The sequence below is a fragment of the Pseudopipra pipra genome, chromosome 2, assembly GCF_036250125.1.
Source record: "Pseudopipra pipra isolate bDixPip1 chromosome 2, bDixPip1.hap1, whole genome shotgun sequence".
Taxonomy (NCBI): domain Eukaryota; kingdom Metazoa; phylum Chordata; class Aves; order Passeriformes; family Pipridae; genus Pseudopipra; species Pseudopipra pipra.
The window spans coordinates 104,246,553-104,266,034 of NC_087550.1; the positions used below are offsets into that span (position 1 = coordinate 104,246,553).

Consider the following 19,482-nt stretch of genomic DNA (forward strand, 5'->3'; position numbering starts at 1 on the left):
TGAATTTACAAAAATTAAGACAAAATGTCATCAGACTTGCCATCTAGACATTCAAGAGAATGGGGCTCGCAGACAGTACAGAGAGCAAGAAGACTGAAACATGCTGGAGGAACTCTCAAAGCTGTAAAGAACATGTGGGAATATATGGGTTTTATTGAATAAAATGTGCACACAATGGTGTGATGCTCACTTCTACACATAACCAGAAAATGTTGAAACATTTAATCTAGGTCGAGTCCATTAGGCAGACTGATAATTTCCTACACCCTCAGTTTGAGAAGTGTAATAATGCAAAGTAAGTCTTTATGCTGTTAGACAAGTAAGGCTCTGTAGTAAAGATTGCTTTCAATTATCTGGAAAAAAACAAAGAGGGAGCACACATAAGGAATGAAAAGCCCTTGTTTCATGAAGGTCAACAGTGGAGGAAGAGAGAGCTAATTTTTTGAGTTTTCAGAAGCTGAATAATATACTTTTCTTCATAAGAAATGTTTGTATAGCCAAAGCAGCAATATTCCATTAATCAGGGGGTGTGGCAGCTTCCATCTGTTAGTTTACAGGCTTTGCAGGGCTACCATCTGTTTTCTCTCCACGTAACAACTAAGCAGTTTGACTTTGAATGTTGCTTACTCTCAAATTATTCAATTTTCTGAGCAAGTTCCAGAAAGAACCCTGCACCTAAGACAATGACTGCAAAATAAGCCACTCAAAAAATCCATAAGAACACATCAATGAAAGTTTTGCTGTAGCCTTTCCTCAACACCTGATGACATCTTGGGGGAAAAAAGTATGCCAGGGCTTGCCTTCTTTATATGGGTTTGATATCTAAGAGTTAACATCTCAGACCTAATGCCCTGCACTGTTTACAAAGATGCTGTAACTTCTTGCACAAGGACCTCTGAGTCCATTCTTAGAGGTAAGATGCAAGCATGTCATTAAGCTGCTAACAAAATTCATCCAAGTTGCAGCAGAGTACAGTGCTTGGGAAGATAATGAACTTCCAATTTCGTTATATTACAGAAAAAAAGGCATTCTGCCTTTTACAAAGCAAAATCTGGGCATTGAGAAGGGAATAACTGGACTTAAGTTTTACAAATGCTTTGCTGGGGAAACTTATTTGTTCAAGAATCAAGTTATTTGATTGTAAAATAGAATTAAATAGTCATGCATATATATTTAAGTATATTTAGTAAAATGCACTAAAAGGAATGTAAGAATTATGGAACACCTTGAAGTCCAAGATTAGTATTTGTAAACCAGACTGTTTCCTTCACTCCATTACACAGTGGACACTCTCATTAGATGGCCAGGTTATCAGCTGGCTTCAACAGAAATTACAATTTACTTCATAACAGGGAATATGATGTTATACTGAGTTATGTAATATTATTGTTTCAAACAATTGCACTACTATGCTGTAACAAAAGCTTCCTTGGTCTGATTTCCATTAAATAGGCAATAATTAAACATTCAAGAATGGTTAAGCAATATGAAAGGATAACTCGACTGTATACCTCATCTTTCAGTAAAACTGCAAAAATATTAAGCTGTCACTGTTTTACTACTGATAAGCTACACAAGCAGCTGTTTCAGCTAAAATTAAGTATCAATCTGTAAAAATGAGACATCCGGAACTTAGTGGGCTATGAACATTTGTGAATCCAAACATTTCCCTAGTGTTTAAGAAATTCTAGCTATGTCTTAGAGCCTCTACCATGAAGCCAAGAATTTACATCAAAAAATTGACAAAACATGCACAGAAAATTGAAATGTAAAGGTTATACCAGCAAGAGTAATGATGATCAAAACCAATCATCAGAAATAGTAATTGTTAACACACATGACTATTCTTGAAACTGGAAATTGCTACTGAGCATCCAAACAGGAATATCCAACAGAAGTTTAGAGCAGTCCTGAAGCAGTGCTTCAACTTGCCAAAATGCAAGCAAAGTTTCTGAAACTAAAAGTTCTTACTAGTACAATGCTGTAGTATTTAAAACTGAGGTGAAACTAAACATCAGTTAAAGCCTCTGTCAAATGTTTTCAAGTTTAAAAATTTGTCAGTTTGATTATGCTTTTTTTCTGAATTACTTCATTATAACATTTTTATCTTTCATTATTTTAATGGATGGTGATACAATAAATGAGATTACCCCAGATTACTCTGGTTTGATATTACTGCTTGAGTGATGGTGCCTGTTTTGCCCATGGCTGTAATCGGTGAACAATCTCCCTCCTCTTATTTCAACATCTCTTCTCTCCCCCCCACTGACCAGTGTTTTATAGATTCACAGTAAATTGTACAGTATTTGTGCACATAAAATACAGAATCTCAACATTATTACTACATACAATTGACTGATCAAATTCAGTACTTCAGTAAAGAAACTATATTGTCACATGCTTCAGATTATTCTACCAATGTATCTTGAAGCCTTTTCTGAGATCACACTTACCTTATAAACTCTTCTATTAAAATACTGATTGGCAAGACAAAGGTCTTAATTTTCATCTCCCCTGACTGCAAATAGATGTTTTATTTAAATTCTACTATAGAACAATAAATGAAAAAGACCTCTTTAACTACTGACTTTTCTTTGCAAGCCTTTCTTGCACTACCTTTTGACTACCCACTGATTAGAGTCACTGTTACCTTAGTTATATATTTTTAGTAAGAAGATGACAGCTACTGAGACTTAGTTTTTTAATCACCCAGATCAGAATATTTTAATATGCTGCATTATGATTTAGTTCTAGTTAATTCTACATATGCTATAATTCTGCTTATTTAAAAGTGGGGTTTTGTTTAAAGTTTTACCAAAGCATACAACAAGTTAAGTGTAATAATATTACCCTACTACCTCCATTGAAGAGAGGTTCATTGCAAGTTTCAGCCTGAATAGGTTCTACTCCTGCCTGTACTGTAAAAAAGTAATCTTTAGTCCCTGCAGGTTACCAAAAACAAATACACCCGAGCTTTTCTGCAACTGACAAAGCCTTGTTGAAAAAAAGCTTTTCACAAATTTTTGGAACCTAATATTTTTTTGTATGCTTGATAATTATGCTTAAGCTAATAGAGTGCAATACACAGGTTGTACCAAGTGTCCTGTCAGCTAAATTGAATTCAGATAAAGAACATAACAAAGAACAGCACACACATGATATGCTCTTCACATACATACGAAATAAGAAGCTACTTGCTGGAGTAGCTGCAGTTTCTGGTTAGCTTTAACTAGTAATAAAGCATGTAGCATGACTGTAACAGCTCAAAACAATTGATTTGCTCAGTTAATTTACTCAATCTCTATGGACACAGAGATACAGAAAGCAATGGCAGGTAGCACAAGAGTGAGAAAGGTAGCAAATAGAAAGCTTTAAATAGCTTCCTCTCTTTCAGTAATGTTCACTTAAGCTTTCACATTAGCTCAAGCTTCAGCCAGCTGTTCTTACACTTATTTCCTGCTGGTCACAGATCATTTATGAGATATATTAGATAAAAAATGTTGACAAGCTATAAAGTCAGATATAACCAGTATACTTGCTGTAATAAAACCAGACTACTACTGAATGATACCCCTTCTAAGAGAAGGACTTTGAATCATACAGCATCTCGGATTCCTCAGAAACACATATTGTTACAGGTCCTGGTTTTCTTAAAACAAACCACAAATTTGAATTAAACCTATGCAACTCAGGCTCTCATGTCAATTAACTCCACTTTTGACCAAAAGAACAGGGCTGTAATGAAACAAAATTTATCTTCTGATAAACAGAATACTAGAGAGTGTACCTATGTAGTTAGAACTGTGTTAGGCTTTAATATTTATTTAAATTTCTTATCTGGTTTGCACAGAAAAAGGATGCAGATTTCAAGTTTTCACCTCTTCTATCTCCACAGGACTATGGCAACTCTCTATTCTGAGCTTGCATCCTTTACAGACCCACCAAAATATTTTGTCCTCTTACCTCATATGCTAATACACCCTAGGCCTGCCCTCATTTACAGCTGAGAAATTCCATAAATTATCAGCAACCTTGTAAGTGCTCTAAGTTCATTTCAGTGCAAAGTTAAACAGAAGAACTTAAATGAGCTTCAGTGGTATTTTAAAATTAAGCTTTTATGTTGCGCACTCCCAGAATATCACAGCCCAGCTGAAATAGTATTTTATCAGCTGACTGACAGCACAGGTTTAGCTTCCAGCTATAGGTGACTGAGCAGCTGGAGTAACTTCTTGTTTAAAAGACGCTAGATTATTTTTCACCATTATTGGTAATCTTTTACTCAGCACAGCCTAGAAATAAACACAAAATATGTTCTTAAAATACTGGTCTGAGGCATTAAAAAGGTAAAACAATCTTAACCAAGTAGCTCAAGCATGACAGAAAGGGTATTAGAAAAATGTTTTAATTTTGTGCTGGTCACACTGTGTTAAAATCAGTTGCTCACCAAAAGAATTAGCAGTTTGGAAATGTCCGAAGGCAATACAGGAAAATACTTGTAAGTAATACTGCAGTTATCATATATTGAGAGAGAAGTTTCATAGCTGTGAGGGGTTAACCTTGGCTGGCTGCCAGACACCCAGTTAGCCACTCTCTCACTTCCCCTTCTCAATAAGACATGTGGAAAAAATAAGGTGAAGAAAAGCTCACGAATCGAGATAAGAACAGGGACATCACTCACCATCACTATCAGGGGCAAAACAGTCCCAACTTTGGTAAAATTTATTTAATTCATTGCTAATTAGAGTAGGATAGTGAGAAACAAAGAAAAAGCTGAAAACACCTTTCCACCTTCTTTTCAGGCTGAACTTCGCTCCTTTATTCTCCACCCTTCTGCCTCTAGAGCAGGTGGAATGGGAATTGCTGTCAGTTTGTAACACTGCACTGCTTCTTCCTCAGTTTTCCCCTCTCCAGGGTCCTTCTGATGAGCTACAGTTGTTCGAGCACTGCTCCAGCATGGGTCCTTTTCCACGGAGTCCAGCTCTTCAGGAATGGACTGCTCCAGCATGAGTCCCCTACAGGCTGCACTTCCTTCCAGAAAACGTGCTCCTCTCCATAGGCTGCAGCTCCTGCCAGTAGCCTCCTCCAGAGTGGGCTCTCCACAGGCTGGAGCTTCCTTCAGGGCACATCCCCCTGCTCCAGTGTGGAGTCCTACACAGCCTGCAGGGTGGATATCTTCTCCACTGTAATCCTCCAGTGGGCTGCAGGTGCACAGCCTGCCTCACCATCGTCTTTTCCAGGACTGCAGTCTACACTATATTAGAACAAATTATCTTCTCCCAGTGTTGCCTTCTAAACACACAAATACTGTTCCTTTCTTACTCTTTAACACTGCACTACTTCAGTCATGTCAGCACTTGCCTTGTTTCTTCACCTTTTGTTAAAGACAGCAGTGCCTTGGTGCTATGAGGAGGAACCAAGATGCAATACCAGCATACAAACCCTGAACTCCAACCAAATACAGAGCTCCAAAAACGGTGTTTTATTGGTGAGGCCATTTATCACCAGATTTAAGACAGCCAGTACTCTCTAACACAAAACTACAGGCAAACTTCATGTTTGACAAAAGTCACAGTCATCGCAACAAGAAAACTGAACTCAGTGGGATCTTCACATTATGAAATTTTGTAAACTGCAAGTTTGACAAGGAGATAATGCACTTTAAAAAATTATCACAGTCAGGAAGGTTCATTGATCTTCTCTTTAGCAGCAGTCTCTATTTTCAAGAAGGCTAGGTTAAGAATTCTTTCAACTAATGCCTCTCAGTAACAAGTGCAATGGAAACTACACTTTCACAGTTCTTCCTCACCCTTGACCTTCCCCTGAAAGACTATTGCAAGCTGAAGGCAGAAAGGAATATGAGGTATGAGCTTTTAGAACAAACAGTAGGATACCAAACCAGATGAGAGTCAGGGAGAAAGAACCTCTCTCAAAAATATTAGGATTCTAGATTGCACTCCATGTCCAGTAAAGCTAAACAACAAAACATTAGTGGCAAACTGCCTGTAAATTAAGTGATGTCAGTGTAACCCAATAGTGTGCTACCTATCTTTATTACAAGCACGCTTTACTCACAGTTTGTGGGTTGATATCATCTTCTCCCATAGGTTCATCCACAATTTGCTGTCCATTCTGTAAAAAACAAGACACAGCAAGTTACAAGAAATGTTGAATACAAGTACAGAAATAAATATATTGCAGACGTGCTATCACAGCATGCTGCTGTACAGGATCAAGTGCTTTCTTCTTAATATTGTCTAAAAACAGGTAATTGAAAGTAAACATGAAAAACTGCACATTGCTGGCATACAATACCACTCTTGCCTTTATCCTTATGAATAATCAAACTGGATGAAGTCACAGTAAGAAATATATAAAACAACCTAGCATTTGAAGCCTCGCTACTACGTAGCTGGACATTACTTTCCATTACTACAACTTCTGCAAACCAGTTAAACCTGATGAAGATTAAACAGTAAAAAGCCTCAACAAAAAATAGATAAACAGGTTCTTTCTAAAAGCGAGACCTTGGCAAGTCAGTCTTTACCTTCAAGAAAATTTATAACTATAGTATAGCCTTAGAAAAATAATGAATGCAATGCTAGTTTTATTAGCCAGCATTTACTATTTTCTGTACTTTCCTCAGGACCATTCTAACAAGTCATACAGAAATAGGTTTTTGAATTTGAAATTTAGCCATAAAGTTTTAAAAAGTCTTAAAAACCTTGTGAGTCAACAAGTGCTTTCTTTTTCTTGACAGTGATACTATACTCGGAGAATCTCTCAGAGGTATTTTTCCCTGAAAGACTTCGAATGACTTTGCTTACACAACAAACATGAGTATTAGCAAGATGTAAGCAAAAGGGACTATTTCATAAGTTATGGTATGGGGTATCACCTGGGACATTAAGTCTTAGTTTGCTCCAAAAGTTTAACAGCAATTCAGTAAGAATTTAGAAACAAATGAAAAACTGTCACAAATGGTTACCTTCTCCATTACCACTGGAGGCAGAATTTAAGTTTATTTGTGCATTAGAGAACACAAAATCTAATTAATCTATTTTTTCAAAACTTAATTCACTTAAGAGTTACATACATGTCTAGATATTTTCGCTTCATTCTACACCTTCCTTCCCACTGCTAAGTTTTTCAGACTTCTTGTTCGGAATCCTAGCATTCTTCCATAATGACTTCTGATTAATATAGTCTTCTAGCTCGCATATGGCTGGAGGAGAGTCTTTTATATGTGACAGATTAAATACTAACCACTTATGAATTCTAATTTTCAGATATTGCAAGCACACTGGGTGTGCCATAAGAGGATTACCTGCTCTCTAACAGGTTTTCTCCTGAGCATTTTTTTTTGCTAGAAGATGCAGCTGGATAAAGCTAAATTAAAAGAATGAAGGATTTCTGAAATACGACACAGGTGCATTGAGGGGTCTTTAGGGTGGTGTTTCTTCGTGTTTTTTGCTGTTGTTTTTTTGTTTGTTTTGTTTAGGGGCTGGGGAGAGGAAGATGATTGGTCTTCTGACTGTCTTTCCAGTGCAGAGATTTGACACATGGTAGCAGTGCTATTTTCTAATCTTGGCTTCAGGAAGATACTAGAGCCTTCTGGCATGACTCCAGTCTACTCTAGAAGTCATCCTTCCATGACAGAGGACAAGAAACCAGTTTCACAGCTTAGTACAGCGACGAATATAAGCTTTAAAAGCTGCCTCAGTTAAGGGCAGTCAGTACAACCTTCTAGTTGTACAGCTCAGGGTCATTTCATAAGACGATGCTCCAAAAAGCCCACATTCGCCTTGCTATAGCATCTTTTACTTATGTACAGACAGTGAATATTGTACTATCTTTCCTTAAGATACATAAAAAGTTGAAATTATCAAATAGATGATCAGAAAAGTACCAGTTTAGCTAAGTAACAGAAATGAGTGCTTAAATAATTTTTTTTTTACAGGGAAGCATATTGTCTGTACATTTATCATTATCATCAAGGCCACAAGTCACATACTTTCCCTCTTCTCAAATCTATGTCATATATTTAAATTATCATTTGTATTTTAGCTACACATCTCTACAGTCTGTTCATGTTACAAGAAAGTTTCCCAAGTATCTTGTCAATCAGAAAAAAAAAACCTGAGAAAACCAGTACAACAAATAAGACAATTGACTTCAGCTGGAAAGGAGGAGTCTATAATGTTCTAACAACTACTGATGGCTAAACTCTGGGGCCTAAAATAGGGCAATTTGTGTATCAAAACCATGTGCTCTAAACTGACTGCACAGGCAAATATTTAGAAATAGTGATTCCTGCTACGACAATCATTCTGCTGAATAATAACATACAATAACTACAGGTTAAGTAAGAATTTACCACACAGTAAGCTTTAAGCTTTCACGTGTACTATTTTAAGAGAACTGAAACTAGTTGAAAGTGAAACCCATATCAGAAACTTGAGACAATCCCTTCAAAGACAAAAAGGCGAGATCAACCTCTGTTTTTAAAAAGGCTCTAATTTTCAACCTCACTGACTTTTTCAACAGTAAACCAGAAAAACCACAGCAAACTTCTGCAAAACGAACGGTTTTGCACAATCTCATTTCCTGTTTAACCCTGCACTGCTTTCAGTAACTTTTCAGTTGAATTCAAGCAATGCATTCGAAACACACTCACTGGAACTAGGAACAAACTCAAGAAATCAGCATGTGTGCCATGCAATCATGTCTGAGCCAGATCACTGGATTAGCAAGATCTTTTTAAATAGGTCTACCCAAGCAATGATTATGCTAAGGGAATCACTGGATGGTAGAACCAGTTTTTCTCAGAGCAATTGGAGCCATGAAAAGAAGAATATGTATATATGATTTATGGTTTGCCAGTATGTGATACCATTAAATGGAAAGCAGCTGTGTATTCAGAAAGTCTACAAAGCATACTGTCTTTCTTATGAGTTAAAATGCAAAGCCAAAAGGTTCCTATCAGAGATATTTAAACCACTGTGGAGTGAGGAGGTCAGCAGCATGCTTAAGAGGTGAGCAAATGAAACACATTTCGTTTTGCTGGGCGTAGACTCCCTCTAGTATTTAACTACAACCAAGGGCATGTCTCGATGACATAACAGATTGGAAGCAGATATAACAGTCTGATGAATTCAGAATAAGAGAGGGTTGAATATATCTTTCACATTCTCAGATTAGTCTAACTCAAAAGACAGAGACTCTAGATCCTGATTACTTTTCAGCTGCATTCCTCCAATAGCAGGACACTAAGCAAGAATGAATCAAAGATCTGGCTATTTCCAGTACCCTGGTTCCAAAAGTAAAACATATTTCAGATGACAGCACAAGTATAAGAAAAATAACAGAAAAGGTCCACAGAAAATGAATTTATGTCAATGAAAGGAGGGTGCACATCCCTTAGAAAGGCAACCTACGAAATGCTCTTCCAATCCACTCCAATTCCACTTTCTATTCTGTTTTCCAGAAACATTTTTCATGTTAAGTTAGCTACAAATTTGGCTCCCCAAAGCTTTTAAACCTGTTGCTATATTTCACTAAATTAGTAGAAATCAATACTTAAAACACAGTTGGGTTCCAACAGTTTTCTTGAATGCATGTGGACAGGAACACAAACAGATCCTACAGGTTCTCTAACCAGGCAGAAAGCAGACAAACATCAGGGAATCTGCATCAGGCAGCTGGTACATGAATGTCCCCCATACGAATTGACAGAACCTCTGATGTGAAAGTAAACCATCAGTATTACTAGCAATGAAAAATTACAGGTTTAAACCCACAGAACTCTTAGGATATAATCAAGTACTCAATTTTCCCAGAAGAAAGACATTTTAAAGAAAGCTTTTTGAGATTCATATTGTTTCACTTCTTGACCGGTAATGTGCTGCCATAAAAACCTGCACTGCAGGGACCATGAGGTAGGAAGTAGGGGCATACGTTAAGGTATTGGTACTCAGAAAATACAATTGTACCAAATCCTTCTTAAGAAAGAAGTACATCAGAAAATGTAGCCCACATCCCACCCACAATCAATTCACCACATCCTGTGAAGCAGTGAATATCCTGCACTTTACACACTACACCTATATATTGATCTGCAAGTCATGATGTCACTTGGATACATAATTAAAAAAAAAAAATTACAACATTTACTGCAAGAGATGTAATTTATCTCAAAAGTCCTGCAAAACTATACTATCTTGGGCATCTGCACAATAAACCTAATGCTTTTCCCATCTATTCTTTGAATTAGTACCAGACCCCCATGAGTAATTTTGTATATGAAATGCACCATCTAGAATCACAAATACAGTTTGAACTTATCAATCTGGGACAGGATATCTCTATTTAATAATAATATCAGGCACCCATCACTCCAATTACACAGTGTTTTTTTACAAGTATCTAAACCGTATTAATTGAAATATTAAGTGGGCAAATAATTATGTTTCCCATAGTACTAACTTTTCCTATTTTACCATTATTTTCATCAATAATATTATAGATAGTATCCACTTGAAGTTTTTAGATTCAGTTTAGTATCTCCATTCTTACATTCTGTTCACAAATCGAAGTTCCACTAATTTGGACTTACCTTGCTAAACTTTATGTTCTTTTCTACAGTCTAAAAGGAATTTTTTTTTGAAGGACATGTTTGTCCCCAAACTTTCTTTGATATTAGACACCACCAAGTATCTTTTTCCACCCCAAAAATGTCTCTCCTTTGCATTTAGACTATTGCTAGACTATTATGGGATGTTTAAATATTCTTTCTGCCAAAAATTTTAACTTTTTTACCCAACTATATTTGTCAGCTTTTTAAAACCCCTTATGAAAATGATACCAGTTTTGGCTTTTGGAATAATTCGTCAGCTCTTAAACTCAACGTTACCTAATTGCACATATTGGTCTTGAGCATATAAATTAGTAACCAGTTCTTATACTACTAACAGAGTTCAGTATACTGTGTAACTATTTACTTTTCCTTGTAATTGGTGCCCTTTAGCAGAGCCATAAAACCAAATTAAGACATAATTTTAAAAGTGTTATATTCTCAGGCTTAACAATTGGATACATCAAGAATTATAACTGCCTGTTAGTGCACGATAATGCTTTGAATGCACAAATTAAAAAAAAAAACAACACGCAAGATGTCCGAATCAGACCATGTAAAAATTGTTACTAGAAGTTCCAACATGTCAATCAATGAGTAACACAGGCGATGAAGTTACTCTCAGGTAACTCCTAGTTTTCAGCTACCAAAACTTCCAGACTTACCCAACAACTTCTAAGCATGGTTATAAGATTTAAACACACAAACTCCCAGTATTATTTACTACTTAGTCATTAAACAGTGGGCATATATAGATCTGAGCACTTACTCTCTGGTGTTTTCAAGGGACTCTCAACTGACAAACAAAGCTCAAGAGCCGTGAGGTCCTTGAACAGAGGAAAGCTATAACAATGCTTCTGGCTTGTTTCAAAGCTGCAGTATTCCCACTGAAACATTCTTAACAAACTTGCTGTTCACAACACAAGGCACTGTGTGGAACTACATTCTGTAAAAATCTTTCAAACTGTACACGCTCAAACTTGCTATTCTAAGCAGTAATGAGCTACCCTGAGAAAAAATTTGTAGGTCCGCAAAAAGATGGTTGAAAATAGACTGAGAAAGCCTTAGGAGGTCACCCACTCTATGCACCAAGGCATGATCAGCTATTTCTATAATGTTGCTCACAAGATGTTTATGTCTAAGCCCTTCTTAAATCTTCAGGAGTTTTCACAATCTATTCCAGTACTTAAATAAAATATAAGGCTTTAATAGGATCTGAATTAATGACTTGTGCTCTAACTCCTGAGCTGTGAAGCCACACAGATCCAAAGCACTTACCTAAATCCTGACCTGATTAAAATTGACTAGATGTAAATAGCAGAAGTGAGCTATCATCTTAGACTTCTTTAGCTGTTCTCTCATAGCATATATTCAATACGTTTTGCATATACTGTTAGAAATAGCACATGCAAAATTAAAAACACAATTTTTTTTAAGAATCAAAAACCTAAAAAAATGAGTCTTTGATGCTATGAAACATCAAATTACTGCAAGTATTTCTTTTACATAAAACCTCGTTACTTCAGGTTCTATGATGTCCATAAAATTTATTCTGAACTTTATTGACTAAGGTGACTGACTTCTTCCTTTGCTGAGTATTAAAAGAAAAAACAGGATGTTGAAACTTGCCTCTCCATAGACAATCAACCTCAGATAAAAGCCATTAGCATGCAGATCATTTAGGTACAAACTTCCTTAAGTCAGGATACTTGGGTAACTTTAACTATGTGATTTCGTAAATCCTATCTACTTTACCACCTTCTTATCATCTAACATGACTCAAGAGTATAGTTTAACAATACAGAAAAGCAGTTCCCTTTCCTGCACTGCAATGCTTTCCTTGGCACTGGCACTTGTCCAGCACTGTGCCAAGTCAGGTCAGAAGAAGAAAACTAAAAAAGTTTGCAGCTCTCAGTCAGTTTAACTCTCTGAATTAACTCATCCTTAAGTCACACAAGTGCCACGACTTACCCAAGATGCTGGACATATACTATCATAAAATCTTTGTCCTAGCCAACCACTTCCTTACCTAAAACCAGCTCCCAATCACATGTGTTCAGGAAAAGAGGAAAAAAAAAAAAGACAAGGAAGTGAAAGTCTCACTTAGTTTCCTACCTGTACGAGCAGATAGGTGGTAAATTATTACACTTAACATGTCAATTCATCAACCTTAGTAAAACAAAAGCAAAAAACCCCACATCACCTACTCTCTGTTCATCTGCTCCAAAGAGGAAGAAATATACACCTAGAAATCACTCACTTCAATATATCCAACCATTGCTGCACATATAAAAATAAAAGAATTCCTTCTCTGCTCACACGCATTATCTTAAGAGTGACTCCAGCACCGAGTGTACACACACCTATTACCAAGGCTGTATTTGCATGAGAAGGCAGGTGCCTTCCCTGCCTCCTGCAGTCCCAGGCCCACTGAAAGCCCTGGGCTCCTGCCAAAGGGATGGGGGCACACAGAGGGGAGGATGTGCCAGGCCCTTCCTCTGCAGGCTGGGGCAGCCAACGGGCACAGCCAGGCTGTGCCACAATTCCTCATGCGGCAGACACAGCTTTTCAGACATGAGTTGGTTTCTCAGAACCTCTTTGCACAATAGATTACAAAGGTTGAAATTTAATACTGAAGTCAACTAAAGCATTACTCTTTCACACTTATTTTATCATTTATTAATTCAATACATTCTGCTAAGAAGAGAGAATAAGCTACGGAACAACTTCACTATTTCCTAAAATTCCGGACTTCCGAGTTTTCTATACAACAAAAGTCAGCTGCAGGAAGACCAGAGGAGAAAGACTCCCTGTTAAGTTAAAAGCATTGTTTCACATATAAGTCTAAGTTCTAGCAGTAACTAATTTTGGCAAACATGTTATGTAAGAAATAATACAAACAATATTCATCATGGTCTCTTACATCCTGAAACCACGACTTTTGAGTCTGCAGGAAAAAATGTATTTATTTTTCAAAGCTATGTATTGTTTGAAATTTAATATCACAATAAAATACCATTTCTTCACATATTCTGGATATACCTAATTCAACATATAATTGCTTGAAACTAAATGATTTGAATTTTCTTTTAACATTTATTTTAATTTAATGGAACTGTAGAAACTGTGTCAGGAAAAAGACCTAGACAATAATAATGTATTTATAAGATACATACTCACTTATATACAATTGAATGGCTCCACTCAATAAATGTATTAATTAATAATTAAAAAAAAATGGCAACACATTTCCTCTGAAAAGAGTTAAGTGGAGCATTAAGCATACCACAGGGGGTTCCTTGCATCAAAGACAACATATGGTAACTCTTACTGATAAGAATCAGCTCTCAGTAACTTTGTGGTCGAGTCACTGGAGTAGGTCCTGGAAATCAGAGTTCATCTCCCAGTTCTAGAAGATACTCCATGAATGATGCTAGGTGGGGTCACTAAGCTGTTGAGCCTCATTTTCCCATCTGTTACACAGGATTTTTTCTCCTCTCTATTTGGGTGAGGCATTTAATCTTATTTCAGGGAATAAGGAAAGAATAAGTAGCACAGTATCACGTATGCAAGCATATAGAACACCAAGTGTAGTAGTTTGTCTAAACTTAAAAATTCCCTGAAGAGATTCTAACTTACCCAGTTTTGCTGATTAAATTATTCCCCATTTGAAAGTCACCAAGACCGAAAAAAATAATTACAAGATTTTATTCTTGCCTGAAAAACTGCTTAGAAGTTTCCTTATTGGAATATGGCTATTGTATTTGGGGAAAAACAAAACAAAAAACCAAAACACCACCCCCAACCAAACACCATAGAAAAAACACAACCCCAAACCAGTTTCTTGAATGAGTTCTCAAAGCTGGTAGATCTGCCAACTGCCAAGATCAGTCAACACAAAGCTAATATTTTTGATGTGCAGAAATAATTAAACGCCCACCTCAGTCTATGTATCATTGTGACTCTAAGTCAAGCATTTCAAATGACAAACAACTCCAGTTAATGTGACAGATCACAATCAATTCAAACACAACAGACAAGCCTTTAAACTTCAGTCTCCTTACATCTATTTTGTATTGGATGTCCCAGCCGGGGCAAGAAATATTGCCTGCGCTACAACAAACAAAATAATAACAAGATAAGAACTGCCCATGTCATAAGAAAACTAATAGAACTAGCAAAAGTCAAACCCAACACCTTCACAAGGAAACCATGAGCTGCAGAGTGCACACAACAGTGCATGAAGGTACTGAACTCAACAGAGCAAAGCATCTGCCTGCTCCTACCCCACCCAGCTGGCTACAGGACATCAGTACTATGTCATGGAGTAGGATTGTGTTAACCAAAACACAGAGCAGGTAAAATGGTACCTATAAGGATATGAAACAGCTGAAGAAAACCCACACACACCCCTAAACACTTTTCATGCAGATGATATTTTTCTCAGAAGTATTTACATATATATAACATCTGTTATCTATCACAGCAGTTTGTAGAATACAGAGTATATTACTTAGATGAGAATTAAATTTCCAATTCCCATTTTTAACCCCGTGTTAGAAAATGTCACCCCATAAATCAGTGAGAAACAGACTTCAGAATACACTGTACTGACAGCAGGTATGTAGGAGAGGTGATAGCCAAGTGCTGCAGATAATTCTGCCTATAATGGAGAGACAACTAATAGTCTTCAAAATCCACAGAGACCAGTCCATTTAGGTGATTCCACTTTGGCTTTGGATTATTTACCTGTGTTGGCTATAGCAAATGTAAATATAGCCTTTGTTCCTGTGGAACACAAGTACTGCACTGATTACACAGACCAGTACAGAATGTGAAGAGACAATCACAGCCCCAGGCTCATGGCTACAGGTGGCAAGACATCAGACGAATTTCAGATTCCAGGCCAGAGGTATATACTGACATAGAGAATGTCACACTGACATCAAAATGAAATTACAAAGCAAAATTTAAATTATATCAGTTTCTTTAAAGCATCAGTACGACTATTATATGCTGCTGCCTCATCTCATGTTCAAATAACTGTGGATACAGAATATAAAATTGTGAAGGGAGATTCATACCATCTATTTAGACACCTAAACAGGTGACCACAAATCCTGTCAAGAGCAGTGGAAAAAAATGAACTTTCTCCACAGCCAATTTAGAGCACCCAAATTAAAACTCCTAAAGATAGCTGTCACAAACGCTTCCAAGAAAGTCTAGCAAATGGCATCTCCTTATGATGGCCAGCTCTTTCTACATACTGGTGTCCAAAATTTGGCTGCCATAACTGTATTCATCCTATTCCAGCTGACATTAATATGCATAGCTGGGAGTACATACAGATCAAAGGATCAGGCTACTTATCAGGCATTCAAATACAAACTCAAATCATCAATACTTAATTTGGTTGAAAGCAAATGACTTGAAATAACAGGCATATTCTCACCATGAAAGAAAACCCCTAAGCTTGTTATGAATCTTGAGTAGATCCTGAGTCTATAAGAGACAGCATCATTCCACAGCTTTAAAGGTGCTGTGATTTAAAACAGGAAGCTTTAAACCCGAAACCACACATTACATAGACAAAATATTTTAAAAACAGTGTAACAACTTTACACATTGAAAAAGCTGTCAGAGATGCCATGTGGATCACTGACTTATTTACACCTTTAGAAACAGATGTCCTGCAAATGATCTCTGAAAACTATAAAGCCATATTTTATCTAAAAGAAAATTGTTTGCATTATTTCTTAAGAAAGACGACGTTCTATGGATCTGCTGTCCTGCACACCTAAGTTACAGCAGCTGTTTGTGGTTAACTACACTTCCAAAGTAAAGCAATTTAAAAGGTATTCCAGTCCTCCTCCTAAATTTGCTCACACGTCACAGAATATCACCTCCTTGGTGGTACCACAATAAATACAGGACTGCCCTGGGAAATAAATAAAAAAGTAATCAAATTAAAAACTCCATGAGTTGTTAAGACAAGAAAAGTGTCTGAGTTGAGTTTTAAAGCTCGATAATTTGTAATTCTATGTGGATAATACAGTCCTACAAGAACCGTGTCAGCAAATCTGAGACATTAGCAGAAACTCTTTACTCAGTGTTACAGCTAAAGACCTTATTAGTACCAAACTATAACTGAAGTCACAATGAGTTTCCAAGTGAATGTAAGAAATATTTTTGCTCAAGGACATTCTTGCAGCATAGGGTCTGTAATTAGGATATTGCTATGCTACACATAAACACAATTCATGCAAATAAAAAATTCAAGTGATATATTTAGGTAGTTTGTTTATATATTTGACTTCAACTTATCTATTTTTATTAAAACTTCTTTTCCTGAAGACTCATTTCAGATAAGCAACTTGTCTAACTTTTTCCTCTTGAGTGTCATCTAAGAAGCTTTTACAGGTACAGTCTGGTCTTTTCAAGAACTGAGTGTTTATTTTAGACTAGGGCCTTAGAGTGCAAACCTGTCAGCTCATTGCTGTTTCATGTTTTGTTAGTAGTCCTAGAAATTCTTTGGTGATACACTACTGTAGATGCATGTCAATATGTTTAACTATTATTTTTAGGAACAGGCAAAATACACTTGTTTCAAGAGGTTTATGAAAGCAGTTTAAAAATAAATCATGTCTCAAATACGCTAAAACAAGTAACAAAGTATAATCATGCACATACACACATTTCAAATAATGTACTCTATTTTGCTACCTATCTGGCACATATACTGTTCCTGAAGTTACACAAACTGCATGCAGTGAGCATGGAAGACTAAAGCAACAGTTAAGATCTTTTCTCTAAGCGATTAATTTAAGTGATCTCTCATAACACCTTCTGCCTCACCCTCAAGCATCACAGGACTATTGCAGTTACTCCCCATTTAAAAACAACCATCCAAGATTACCACTTCAGAAATCAGTGAAAACTAGCAAGAATTTAAAAGTAACTACAGTAACTGGCAAGAATTTGAAAAACATATCTGCCTGTCAGATCTGAACTGCAGGTTCTTCTGATCCCCAGAGATAAGTCCCTTCAAACAGAAGGATGACAAGACAAACATCAAAAGGACAAATACCGATACTGCAGAAACTCTGCATTGGTCTCTCTTTCTCACTAAGGAACAAGTCCTAACCTTGCGACTAATTATCGTGAGCTGGCCTGAGTCCACACCGTTCAAGATCAGCATCACTTGAAGCAGTCTGGCTGCGTATCAGCTGGAGCCGATTCAGGTAGAAGCTGCACTGTCAGAAGAAGCTTTTTCTTTCCAAACAGGAGTCTGGTCGCAAACTAGCAGACGCATTGTGGGCTACTAGGAACTCACGGAGCAAGCACGACTGACTGTAGGTGTAGCGTTTACACAGATCCACACCAACACAGTAGTAGAGGAAAAATTAACATAACTGAAGCGTTCTATGGCCTCGGACGCAGGTGACTTTTAATTTCCAGCCGCTCTCATTATCCCAGCCTAGGAAAGCTGACACGCGTCCTGCCTAACAAGGGCAGGCGCACCACGCGAACGCCCCGCTACCGACAGCGGGAAACCCACACTGCGCGGCACCTCGGGGATGTTCCCAGCAACGCCGCCCAGCACAAAGCTTCACCCGTGCGAAACGTCCCTGCGGTTTCCCAAACGCTTGCGAAATTGCCGGCAAACCCCATCCTGCCGAGATAAGGGGGCAGCGGCACCGGGCGGGCACGGCCCTTGGCCGCCGCAGGGAGAGCGGCGGCACAGCCGGGGGGCACCGGGCACAGGGCGGGGGGTACGGGGCACACGGCGGGGGGCACCGGGCACACGGCGGGGGGCACCGGGCACACGGCGGGGGGCACCGGGCACACGGCGGGGGGCACCGGGCACACGGCGGGGGGCACCGGGCACACGGCGGGGGGCACCGGGCATACGGCGGGGGGCACCGGGCACACGGCGGGGGGCAGGCCCGGCCCTCCTGCCCACCCCGGGCCGCGCCGGCGGGGCCGCTCCGGGAAGGGAAACTCGCCGTGACAGTAATCAGACACCGCACTGGAACAAAAGCGCCCGGGCCGGCGGCCGCCGGGGAAGCAGGTTAACTCCCTCCAGGGAAATGGGGCGGAAGGGGAGGGAGCGCGCCGGGAGCAGCCCGGTCCCGGGAAACACGCCCCGAGCCCCGGCCGGTGCCGGCCGTGAGTCAGTGCCCCGCGGAGGAAGCGGCGCGCAGGGGCCGGCGCTCGCCCCCCGCCGCCCGCCCGGTGCCCCCGCCGGGCCGCTGCCCCCAGCACCGGCCCCGAAACCCCCGGGAGGAAACTCTGCCCCTGCCCTGAGCGGCAGCGGCGGCAGCGGGAGCGCCGGTCCCGTCTCCTCCTCACAACTTTCCCCACAGCACCCCCCCGTACCTCGGTGCTGCTCTCGGCCGTGCTCTCCACAGCCATCTTCTGCCACGGGTCTGGCAGCTGCGCCAGGGGCATCTTCCCCGCCTGGCTCCCGCAGCCTCCGCGCTCCGCGTTCCCGCTCCCCGGCGGGGGCGGCGAGGCAGGCGGTGAGCGCTCGGGACAGCCCGGCTGGCTCCGGCGGCGGCTCCTACGGCGACTGCTGCTGCCGCGGCCGCCGCGGTGCGCCCGTCCCTCCCCCGCGCCCTCCCCGCCGCCGGGCGGGGCCGCGCTACACCCGCCCTCCCCGGCCCGCGCCGGCTTCCGCTCACGACATGGCGGCCGCCCGCCCGCGCGTGCGCCCCGGCAGCGCTGCCCAGGCGGTTCCTCGCACCGAGCGCCCTGAGGGCTTCGCACCCAGCGCCGCTGCACCGGGGGCTGCGGGAACCCCCCCGGGCTGGGGGGAGCGGGAGACACGCGGAGTTTGTTTGCGCGAACAG

General features: G+C 39.7%; 1 protein-coding gene across 2 annotated transcripts in view; it reads right to left on the bottom strand.

The window, feature by feature from the left end:
• The window catches only part of RPS6KA3 (ribosomal protein S6 kinase A3), a 76,882-nt gene extending 57,641 nt beyond the window's left edge, over window positions 1-19,241 (bottom strand). Inside the window, exons 1-2 of one of the 2 annotated variants that reach the window (XM_064646758.1) lie at window positions 19,010-19,241; window positions 6,073-6,129 (exon numbers count right to left, since the gene is read on the bottom strand). In XM_064646758.1, coding sequence (XP_064502828.1) covers window positions 6,073-6,129; window positions 19,010-19,081 — 129 coding nt within the window. In that variant the 5' untranslated portion in view covers window positions 19,082-19,241. The remainder of the gene's footprint in view (window positions 1-6,072; window positions 6,130-19,009) is intronic. The other variant, XM_064646756.1, reaches the window with a different exon arrangement.
• Window positions 19,242-19,482: the final 241 nt, after the last annotated feature.